Source organism: Bombus huntii, chromosome 14 (assembly GCF_024542735.1).
Source record: "Bombus huntii isolate Logan2020A chromosome 14, iyBomHunt1.1, whole genome shotgun sequence".
Classification (NCBI taxonomy): Eukaryota; Metazoa; Arthropoda; class Insecta; order Hymenoptera; family Apidae; genus Bombus; species Bombus huntii.
The window spans coordinates 1,766,027-1,777,889 of NC_066251.1; the positions used below are offsets into that span (position 1 = coordinate 1,766,027).

General features: G+C 36.6%; 2 protein-coding genes and 1 long non-coding RNA gene across 5 annotated transcripts in view; 1 reads left to right on the forward strand and 2 right to left on the reverse strand.

Moving 5' to 3' along the window:
• The window catches only part of LOC126872926 (uncharacterized), a 171,686-nt gene that overhangs the window by 50,383 nt on the left and 109,440 nt on the right, over positions 1 to 11,863 (reverse strand). The gene's annotated exons all lie outside the window — the stretch shown is intronic.
• Positions 41 to 1,770, reverse strand: LOC126872916 (MTRF1L release factor glutamine methyltransferase). Its single transcript, XM_050633193.1, has 5 exons — positions 1,509 to 1,770; positions 1,086 to 1,174; positions 812 to 1,025; positions 434 to 687; positions 41 to 337 (listed from the first exon to the last, which is right to left on the reverse strand). The coding sequence occupies exons 1-5, from the start codon at positions 1,758 to 1,760 to the stop codon at positions 94 to 96; spliced, it is 1,053 nt and encodes a 350-aa protein (XP_050489150.1). The 5' UTR covers positions 1,761 to 1,770; the 3' UTR covers positions 41 to 93.
• LOC126872898 (unconventional myosin-XVIIIa-like) overlaps positions 2,003 to 11,863 on the forward strand; it is a 65,919-nt gene continuing 56,058 nt past the window's right edge. The window contains exons 1-4 of one of the 3 annotated variants that reach the window (XM_050633124.1): positions 2,374 to 4,162; positions 5,612 to 5,632; positions 8,348 to 9,031; positions 9,587 to 10,054. In XM_050633124.1, the coding sequence (XP_050489081.1) occupies positions 4,028 to 4,162; positions 5,612 to 5,632; positions 8,348 to 9,031; positions 9,587 to 10,054 (1,308 nt within the window). In that variant the 5' untranslated portion in view covers positions 2,374 to 4,027. Of the gene's footprint in view, positions 2,027 to 2,373; positions 4,163 to 5,611; positions 5,633 to 8,347; positions 9,032 to 9,586; positions 10,055 to 11,863 lie in introns of those variants that run through there. The other 2 variants (XM_050633126.1, XM_050633125.1) reach the window with 2 other exon arrangements.

Consider the following 11,863-nt stretch of genomic DNA (forward strand, 5'->3'; position numbering starts at 1 on the left):
TATTAATTAATTCTATAAACATATATGAAGAAACATGTAATGTATTTTATTTTGATTTATTTATTGTAAAAAATATTTGTACATTAAACCCTTTTACGAGAGTTTCACTATCTCAACAAATCGATCATTGTTACAAAAATCTTTGTATGTATGTGCGTACTGAAGTTTAAGAACGGAATATTTTTTTGTAAAAAAGCGTATGTATTCAGGATGACTTGTATCAACTTCTAAAAGCAAACGTCCTCCCGGCTTTAAGGCTGTAGCAGCATATTTTAGTAAAGGTTTAATGACTTTTAAGCCATCGTCTCCTCCGTCAAGTGCCGTTAGATCTTCGTAACTGAAGAATACAATTTAAATTATAAATATTATATATATGTGAAAAAATATTAATTTACAATGTTTAAAATGCTTTTTTGACTTGATATTTATTTACATTTTAATTTCTGGAGTTAATGTAGGTATCTGTTTGGTCGGCACATAAGGAGGATTACTAACTATTATATCGAAAATTTTCGAATTAAAATCGAGATCTTTGGTTTTACTTAATGCGTTCGATATTTCTATCGATCCATCGTCTTTCAGGGCTGCATGCACAACTGCAACTCGATCTTTTAAATTTAACCTATCTCGATTTTCTTTTGTTAATTCGCACGCGTCTGGATTTGAATCGATCGCTATACAATTAACCTAGAAAAATTGGTCTAGTTTTACGTATGAATCCTATTTGCAATAGTTATCAGAGAAAATGATTTCCAATAAAAGTAAGTAAATATATGCAAGATAGATAGCAATTGACTGATATAATAGTTACTGTTTTATCAGCATGAGCGATCGCAAGAGATATGGCTCCAGAACCACATCCAACCTCTAAGATTTCTTGTTTTTTATTTTCAGAAGAACGTAATGCTTTTAAAGCATAATGAACTAACATTTCAGTTTCTGGTCGTGGAATGAAAACTGGCGGAACTAATTTTAAAGTAATATCTTGGAAGTCCCATTCTCCTATTATGTATTGAACCGGCATTCTGTAAAGATTCGATTTTAGCCAAAGAATAATGAACAACAATTCTGTGAAAACTTTTTACCGAGATAATCGGCATTCGCACAACAAATCCAGTGTATCGCGCTGATCCGACGTAAGTCTTTTATTTCGCGCGTTCACAACATCTAATATCTGAAAATAAATTTTCGCTGAAATCCTATTTTTAAATATCGAATTTAATTACAAAGCAAATTTCATCGTTTTCGTAAGATTAAATAAAAATTGTATAAAAACAACTTATGTGTATGTATTTGCTTATATATTTTTTAAATATTATTTTACTTCGTACTCATATATACTCCATTTACAGGAGTAAAGATTATAACAAGATTTAACGACAGAAAATATGTTTAAAACAATGAATATCAGTTGATAATTATTTTAGTGGTTGGTGCTGGTCATCATGAAAATACGAGAAAGAAGAATTTAAATTGTACGAGCATTGAATGCTTGGTAATGGTAATACCTTGCTAGTGCCTATAACGTGTGCAACGATGTGTTCGATCGATTCTACGGGTTCCGGAATACCTTCGTTCTTAAACCGGTCGCTCCATTGTTCAATAATTTCACCAACAGTAGGACATTGTACGTTCGTTGTGCACAAACTTCGCGTTGGTCGACTAAACGTGATAATTTTACCTTTACTACACTGTATACATGTTTCGGCACTTACAACACTGAAGAAAGCACGAGCACTCGAAAGACATCGAAGCAACATTATGTTTCATATAGAATAAGTTGTCGTCACCATCAAATTGTGTTCCTAACCAACAATTATTTCACGTGATATACGAAATATCAAAATATCCTCCATTTATTAAACTCACGATTGCCAGGCACGAATCACAATTCGTTATTCGTTTAATCCTGCTATGTGCTGCCAGCTGTTGAGAAATATATTTAATTACATTTTCTCGCAATACAACGTCGATCGAGCAGAGAAAGGATTGACATTGAAGAAGCAATGAGATATTTATGGGGCAGGTAAATCACTATATCAACATATAATTGTAAATGCTTACAATTACACAATACGTACATGAATACGAAAACTCATTAAACATGTGAATGAGATACACGGATTTCATAAACGATACAAGGCAAAATATGTGTTGCATGTCTGGAAAACCTATTTTGTTGAAATCGTTGTTATTTCGTAATATTGACCAATTAAATGGTTAATATCACACATGTCAGTCTTTTTTAATTCATAAGAAAGATTCGTCTTGCGTTCAGTCGATAACGTATCATCGATTAGGGGCGCATGCGCAGAATTGTATAACGGAAAGAAGGGTGCGGGCCTATAGGCCATGATTCGGTTTAGGACACCAGCAGTCGCCACTGGTCCAACTCGCAACTTGCGACTCAGTCTGCCATGACAGTCGTCGGTGTCACACGAGTGCGCCGTTCAACTTCCGTCTATTATTGACTGTGTCTTTCTGACAAAGGGAACGATCCAATGGGCTAGGCTGTTATACGCTCCGACGGACACGTGTACCATCGTTTTCGAGTGACTATCGTATCGGACGGTTTGGATCTGGAGAATTATACGAATTGCACGCGTCTTTGGCCTAGTGAATGGCGGCGGGTGGTGTGGTGGCGGTGTTGTGACGTGTGTCTCGTGCTGCGTTGACTGTCAGTTTCGTCGTGTATCGAAAATCGCGTCGGTTCTGGATCTCGTGTGACATCATCGATCGTTGTTTACGATTCGCTCGATTGTATTGCAAACAACTAACCGATACACACGCCGCCCTGTCTCAACGCTTAACATTCCTCTCTATGATTGTACGGCATTTGTTTACGAGCAGAAGCTTTCCGTCGCTTAAAGAGCGTGAGAGTAAGGTGTGGTGAAAAATGACATGTAGATTCTCGCTGCTCTTTCGCTCTTGCTTCTCTTTCTCCTTTCCAACCTTCCCCCCTTCCTCTTTGTTCTAGGCACGCGTATTCCTATCCTTCCCTTCCGCCTTCACCCGACGGTATACCGGCGACTCGAAAGCCTCGCGAAGGTAAAAGTTCGCTGTCACGCGCGATTGTCACGATATTGTTTTCACACGGAACGATGCTTTCCGGTGATGAAATAACGGAGAAAGGAATTAATACGATCAGCCCAAGAATAAACTATCGAAGTGTATAAAAGTTGTGCTTTCGATCAATCGTCTTGCATCATATACGAAAGAACACTTTCAATTAGCTTTAACCAAGAAGAAGAGAGTGAGAGAGAGAGCCATTCTTCTGTTCATAAAGAAACAACATAAGAAATAAAGCAAGAGGAAGAATCTTGTAAAAAAAATACAGTTTTGGAATATCTTGCTTGGATTAAATGCCGGAAACGACCGGCCATGAAGAAACAGTTTGCTCTGGTAGGTTCACGCCCCTTTACGCGTCACGTCTCACCGTACCGTCAATCATCGACTGAAAATCTATCGATGTATTCGGTGTTTCGTGATCCGTGTCGCGTGAAAACCTAGTACTTAAAAATTTATCGAGTGATGCGCGAGTGTTGCTTCGTGTCTATCGGTACCGTTTCGATGTGGGAATAGATCGAAGCGTGGTGAAGAAAACGTGCCTCGTATTGTATCGTAAAATAACGGGGCATCGAAAGTGACGTATCGTTTACTCGGAATTCGTTCGTGACAGGGAATTTCCTGTTACCGATTTGCGCTCGCTTGGCGCGTACGCAACGTTGCGCGAGCGTGCACGCCCCTCCTCCCCTTCTTCCTCGTCGTCTTCAGAGTGCGATCGTGTATAGCCGTCGTAGGTCGTAGGGGAGTGATTCCGTCGGTTGTTTAGTGTTTGCACATAAGCGGCGGTGTGACCGGGCACACATAGTCGTTTCGATGGACAGTGTCGCGTTATGCGCGCGGGTCGAACCGAAATACGCGACACGGCGTGAAACTGTGCACGCGCCAGCTATCAATAGAGAAGAGATATCCTGTGTTATCTCTTTCTCACATTCGACTCAAGATCCGTGCTGTGAATGAGAAGATGTTTAACTTTATGAAGAAGGCTGCGGAGAAGGACGACAAGGAGAAGCGGAAGCGAGAGAAGAAGGAACGAAAAGATGTCAAGAAACGAGATCGCAGTAGTATGTCCGCTGAGGAATTGCTACGTTTGGATGAAGTACGTCTTTTTGTTTTGTTTGTTTATTTTTGTAAATTAATCTAGTTGAAACAGTAGGTTGAAGGTATTAGATATATGAATGATTAACACATAGTGTTAGTTTATTTTTAGTACAGTATTCTTCTCTTTTGGTACATGAAATATGCGTAATATTATCTTGTTAAGATTTATCTCGTTCGTCCGATAAAAATTTGTCGAGATACGTCCATGCTGAATATGTTGAATGTTGACCTTTACGCGTTCCTTTCGTTGTGCTTATCTACAAAGTGGGTATAGCGCGCGGATAATTCCTACGATTTGTCGAGTTTGAGTCATTGTGGATAATCTTCATCTTTTATCTATGAGTTCTGTTTTTTTGGGAGGTTCGACACCTTTAAAAAAGTTTGTAGGGTAGCGGTTTGACGAGCGGTATGTGTTCACCATAGTAACAGCATATCACAGATATTCCGTCATACGCTTTAGAAGAATTTTCCGGCTTTATTTCTTTTCTCTTCAATGTGTATATTTGAACCTTGATATTTAGTACATTTTTCTAAGTTTTTGTTTATCATGATGTCATTATTAAAGATTATAAATGCAAATAAGTAGCTGCATTAGTCGCGTTTTACTGATTTGTTAATTTATGAAACGTAACTGTATACATTCTTTAAAATTTACACGTGCATTAAAAGTAGGCCATTTTTTATATACATTTTGTATGTTGTTGTAATCTTTACAATTGATAACAATTTAAAATTCGCTGATTACATTCTTTTGTTTATTGAGATAAGACGTTTCATAGCAATTTGTGTGAAAAAGATTGTAATTCTTTAACGGATAACGTATTACACGTTAAGTAATAAGTAACAGGTTTTATACGTAGAATGATTCCATAGTAAAGTATATAGGATGTCTTAAAATAAATTTTGCTTGAAATAGTGCATAGTAGCAATTTTATATGAGAAAAGTAGAAAAAATAATTGTTTCGTTGTTTTTGTAGAATTTAATGAAATAAAAATTGCCTGTATAATAAAAATTTTAAGATTTCATTAATTTTATATTCTAAATAAAATTCTCCATTGTTCCTGATATTTATTTTATATTAAACTAAAGATGATATCATACTGACCTCGTGCAAAGTAACCTCGAGATAATTCAAGGTCATTCAGTAGTATGTGAGAGATACATGTATTGGTAAGAACAGAAAATTCTTCGAATATTCGATACATTGTAACGTCGGTTTGTTTTCTTTTACAAACGTAAATAAAAAATTAGATTGCTACTTTGAGAATATATTAACGCATGTAAATATTCCAAATTATTCATCATTACGATATTTTTTACACAAAATGTATAATTTTGTACAAGGTACAAAATATGTAGTTACGCTTTTAAATTATAATTAAGGTGACTTTCATATAATATAATTAAAGTGTGTTGAATCATTTTTTAAATTTAACAACACATCAGCTTAAGGATATGGTGATTTGTGTAAGTATTTTTTGTTCCTTTCCTTATAAATCATGTAATAAACGAGGAATTCACATTATCTCTGCATCCCGCTCTATTTTTCGTAAAAATTGGAAAATATCAATTTTTATTTGTACTTCGTAAACTAAAATTTTCTCGTCTTTCTTGCCTCCATATAAATGTTGAAACTTTTTCGTTGTTTTATATTAATTTCAAATTGTATCATTATAATCATAATAGTCGTACATATCATTACAGTGTTTATGGAAACAATTTCGTATAACATATATTATAATATGCTCGGAAAAATTGTCTACGATAAGTGTTCGAATACTTTCCCGAATCACTGTACATAATTCGTTAATTCAATAGTATTTATCGTATTTAATATATAGACGTAATAATAAAAAAAAAAAAAAAACGAACAGTCTGCCCACCGTTTCGTTCATCGAATTAAAAAATAGTCAACGTATCCGAGAGACGTTTAATGCAAAGTGAAGCGAACGATGTTAGAGCGTTAGAACGTAACGTGGCTGTTTAACATTTATTTCTACAAATTCTTATATCAGTTTCTCTCTCGAACTTTCTGTGACCGTATATTACGTTTTTATAACCTTAATCATTCTTCATGCCCGTCCGTTTTATTTAGAAACATATTTGCCGTTGTGCACGATGATAAATGCCATGAAAAATTCTCTGATGCATTGGAAGTAATTTGTTTGTCGTGGACGTATAGTAGTAGTACCGTATGTACCTTGTAATTAGAGAGGAAATGCGGATGCATTATCAGCAGGTAATGGAACTCAAGTGAAAGTGTTATATCATTAAGTCTTGTTCAATTCTCAGTCGGTGATTATTAAGATATCAAGATCTCAACATTTGTGCTAAGGCATATGCAATTGCAGATCTAAATATATAATTATGTATTAGGTTATAATTATCATGTACTTTTGTGTATTATGTACCTTAGAAAATAGTCTTTTATTCAGAGTACGGATAGAACTGTAACTTATTTGCAGTTAGCATAATTCAGGTAGGATGTTACAGCGTGCAATGTTCTTGCAGTTTATTTCTGCAAACGATGTATTATTAGTTTTTTTGTTTAGTTTTCAGAGACTTAAAAAACAGCAGTTTCATTCAATCATCGATTTGTTTCGAAGATAATTGAATTACAGCCCAGCGCTGTATTTAATTAGAGACCTTTTCGAATTACGAAATCGAGGGCACTTTCATAGTTACTTAATTACACTTGAATTTGTAATTGTTCCGACATCGGTCATTGCTCCCTCTCTACGTATGTCTGTTACACGTAGTTTCATCGTATCGTATATCTTCGCGCTAATTTTTCTCGGAACGTACACGATTACTTTTGTTGTAAAATAGCAATAGCGGAAAATAGTCGATAGAAGAATATTAAAATATTTTCAAATGTTAAACTATTTATTACTCGAATCATGAACATATATTGTTAGTTTTTTAATTAAATAGAGCACACGTAGACAAATAATTTTCCATTCGTGAAATTTTATTAATTAACATTTAAAGTTTATACTTAAACATCGAAGCTATAATTAGTTTTTCACCCTATTCTCACACAACTCTGTAATTTATCTTTTCCTGTTTTGGTATCTAATCTCGGATATCAGGCGATTATTTCCTCTCCCTTAAATTCTTTATCGATGAAACGTGTTTAGAAAATCTGTATTTCCAACAATTATTTATTGACCAATTTCCTTAGTATTTTTTTTATTGGTTGACAAATATCGTATCATAAAGTTCATTAAAAGATAGAGTCGTGAATGGAAAGTATCGTAGTAAACTTGTTATGCATTATTAACTTGAAGTGCATTTATACGTCATTTTCGCATACTCTTATGCAAGGATACTTGATACGAAAGATCTAGGAAAAGGAATAGGCTTTAGAATGGATACGTCATTGTTTCATCACGTACGGCTGCCTCTCAGGTATTCGTTTCCTTAGATCTTTCGTATCGAATATCTTTGTAGTATATACCTCGCAAACAGCATGTTTCTTATTAAATATGTCCTTAATATCTTTTTGATATTGCATCAAATTTCAAAGAAAATAATATTGCAAGTGGATGAGTATGTGGGCACAGCGTGTGAGAGAAAAATGATCCAGTACTATCTTGTTTTTCATATTAAATCAAATAACTTTCTGGGAAACTAAATTTCCGTTTGGCAATGAAAAGCAGTGGAATATAAACCAAGATGCATACGTTGAAACACCAAGTTCAAAATCTTATTTTGTATATTTCACGTTTTATTACTGTACATTTGCAATAAAATGAAATTAAAGGAAAGAAGATCGTATTAAGAAAATCATTAGAAAAGGAAACTATGTATTAGATGGGTAGAAAAGTTCTGTCGAGTTTTATACGATAAAGATATAACCAGTTTTTTAATATTTTAATTTCTTTTCTATTTATGTATTTTCTACACTAAATGCTTCCTTATCTATTTCTTAACGTAAATAATATTTACACACCATTTTATATATTATATAGCATTAAAAAATGGCAATTACAAGAATTTGGTATTATGAGAATGAAATTTAAAATCTAGCTTTAAAGAAGGCTACATTGGAAAATAAGGGTATGTGCGAATACTTTTTCTGGCTACTGTATAACATTGTTTCCTATTTATACCTATAATATGTACATTGTAACAAAGTTTGACTGGAAAAATGACCAAGTGTATCTGTTTCATTTGCAGGTTCGGAGATCGTTAAAGATTCCTGGTCGCCGGAAGGAGAAGGAAAAGTTGCCGAGTGGTATCACCGCAGACTATAGTGCTTCGTTCTTCGCTTACTTGGACCGTGATATCTTAGAAAATTCGCAAAACTCTTCAAGCTCAGGGCAAAGTGTTCGCACTGGTAATAATTGGAATACGAGAACGCCGGATGGTTTGACACAGAGTGACTCTTCTGAAACTTCTTTGACTTCATTGACAATCACCACCACTACGTCTTCGGTTACACCAACCAACGTATCCGGACAATCAGGGAAGAATCTGCCACCACTGCCGCCAAAGCCTCCGAAGCGAGGAATTCTTAAGGGACCACGTCTGAGTGTCAGTAATACTGTGAATTCGTTGTCAGAGGAAAGCCATCTGCCGAACGGAAACGAGACCAATTACCAGGAGGCCAGCAATTTACTGGTCAGAAACACGCTGCAGAACGAGGTGATCGCTTACCAGAACGTGCCCACACACTTGTCAGGATTTGGAAACACTGTTAGCAAGGAGGAAGCTTGTAGCGAGGAGGAAACGCAGACAGGACAAAGCTCGTGGCAGGTATCACCTCAGCGAACAGTTCAGCAGGCTCAGCAGCAGCATCAGCAGCAACACCAGCAACAACAGCATCATCATCACCACCAAAGCGACACCAAACTGTTGCAGGTTAGTTGGAAGGACCAAATTGGTTTCTGTTAGAGGCTTTCGCTGGTATTCCAGGTGCTCGTGGTTTGAAATTCATGCTGTTCAAGCTCAGCTTCGCAGCTGAAAGATCTTCGTGTTTCATTAGCCTACAGAGAGAGGTACAAAGAGGCTAGCTAGTCTGGTACTATACCTATGTGTCTCCTAATGCAAACACTTCTAGCCATCAACTCGTACTTTAAGGGAACTGTTTTCAGTAGTATGGTAATGCGAGTAGTTGATAACTCGTTTCATGCAATTTGTAACACTAGTGGTTTCTGAATTTTCTACTCGAGGCCATTATTACCATATCGTTGTTACATAAAATATTACCGTACGAATTCGGCTGGTTTGCACATAATTTATTACTAAATTACGATCCTAACTGTCATATTTCAGCCTCTCTTGATTGCTTTTGGTATACATTGGTAGCATTTAAATATTTTCTCCCTGTAACTGCTTATATGTGCGACACGTTTTATTTTATTGTATTTATTATAATTTGTATTTAACGATCGAATTGCAATTTATATTTTACAGGTGGTGACCAGTGCAAGCCCCTCCGCAGACTCCCTAACAGACACCACGAATTCCAGTTTCGCAACACCACCTTTCAGCCTGTCGCCCGTAGGAGAATCCCAGGGTTTGTCGAGGTGGAGATCCTCGGCGTCCTTTGAAGAACAAGGCGTCGAGTTGCAGTTACCAGAGATCGTCCCTCTGGAACTGCCCGAACCTCGCGAGCTTACGATCCAAAGGCAACCACCACCGCGAAACGATTTCGGTTTCTCGTTGCGTCGAGCTGTAATCGTGGAACGAGCCGCAAATGGTGTCACACAGATGAGACCTGTGATCTTCGCTGAACCAGGTTCATTGATACAACATAACAACGACACCGGGTTGCTGCCAGGCGACAGGCTGATCGAAGTCAATGGAATTAACGTCGATGACAAGTCACGGGAAGAAATTATCGATCTCATTAAGGGCTCTGTTAATAGTGTTACCGTAAAGGTGAGTCAAGACAATGATTATAAAATATTTATAAAAATTTGCTATCCATCTTGGTAGAGTTGAGATGCTTTATAGCACAAGTTTAATACTAACGTTGCAACATTTAAGAGTTTGTTATTAGATCATTCATAAGTAATGCAAATTTTCTCACCTGCTATACAGGGTGCCCTATCATCTACTTTTGTAAAATCTTATAAGTAAAAATGAGAAAAGGATATTATACTTACATCTAATGAAATATAATATTCGTTTGGAAGAAGAACAGAAGGGTTAAAAAGTCGATACTTCGTTCCGATGCGAGCAACAAATTCAAGTAAAACACGATAAAAAGGATAATCCAAAAATATAATCTATACTCTAAATTTTTCCAAAATGAGAAGAAATCGATAAGCAGCATCTTTAATCCCCGCTTTCTTGTTTCGTTCTCCACGATGAAAATGGTTACACGGAATCGTTGGCGTTGCCGGTAAAAGTGAGAGCGTTCACAGGTACGCTTGGTCGGTTCGAAAGGTGATCGGTGTACGGAACAGAGAAACTGGTGTGATCATGGTTGGTTCATTGCCACTGATGCACCGAATATAGCGGGATCGTGACTCATGACCCATAATAAAACTATACTTGGACCGGGAGCGTTGCGTGAAAATAACTTCTTACCGTGGGATCCAACCGATGATCTTCTATTGGTCCTTGGTTGTGACAGTTGGTCACGAACTCGGAGAATTAAGTACTTAAGTACTTTGTTAGACTTCTTACTGTCAAAGCTGTGCAAGCGTAATTAGATTTGTCGACATGAACTTGCGATACGATATTTTCTATTTCTGTGTGAGATTCTCAATGCCCACTGCCGATAAATAGGCTTTCTTTTTATTGATTCTCCTATCGGGTTTACAACAATAAACCCATCGTGACTTACGCAGGGTTTTATCCTGAGTTAACCGGGAAGAATGAGTCAACTCGTCGCTCGGATTTATAATCTCTAGAATATAACAGATTCTTTATTTGCGAATCTCCTCTCTTTTAACGCGCCGATCATTTTTCTTAAAAATAAAAGGGAATTATCATTGACCCAATTATGGAATTAATTAGTGCTATAATTATATAGAAGCTTTTGATTAAGAAAGATCAAGGTGCTTGGAACATACCATACATCCTCTAGGCTTTCTGAATTAAAAGAATAACAAAATTTCTCAAAAGATCTCCTCTGCAAAAGGACTACTCACATCGACTCCCAATTGGTATCGTTGTGTCACGGATGACACATGATCGGAGTTTGGTTTAAGTTATGCAATTTCTGCAAAATGCACTATTTCTGTTCGCATCTATGTATCCTACTTCGTTCCTTGTATAAAATGGCAAACAAAACATACTCTCGAAGTAGCATAAGTTTGTCTAGTTTTATCGTTGGAACATTTCCAGTTCTGGTTGTAAAGTTCCTAGTGGAGGATGTATCGATTAGGCTTGGGGGCCTTCGTACAGGTTCATGCCCTGGTTCTCCTTCTCGGTAAACCAAACGGTCTTAACAGAAAGAACGTAACGTGATTTACATACTTATACTATGTACAGCTAGGCCGCTTGCAGGTGTTCTCTCGGTCAACATCCTGTTTCCTGTGCTGTATACGCTAGACGGAAACCACTTTAATCTTCTTGAGCTCGCACACGCGGCTAGAAAGTAGTCTGAGGCATCCGTTACACGCGTGATATCTGTTTAATGCGTGCGATTAGCTATGATCTTATCAACGTGTACAGTTGATCCTTTATTATCTGAATTCCTACCATCCGAATACCGGTAACTCTTGTACTACTTGTTAA

Excerpts from the sequence above, each read along its gene's own strand:
- LOC126872916 (XM_050633193.1), bottom strand. The coding sequence starts at position 1,760 with ATGTTGCTTCGATGTCTTTCGAGTGCTCGTGCTTTCTTCAGTGTTGTA. Across the intron at positions 1,026-1,085 it reads TGCGAATGCCGATTATCTCG|AATGCCGGTTCAATACATAA; the intron begins GTAAAAAGTTTT and ends GAATCTTTACAG. Across the intron at positions 688-811 it reads TCGCTCATGCTGATAAAACA|GTTAATTGTATAGCGATCGA; the intron begins GTAACTATTATA and ends CAATTTTTCTAG.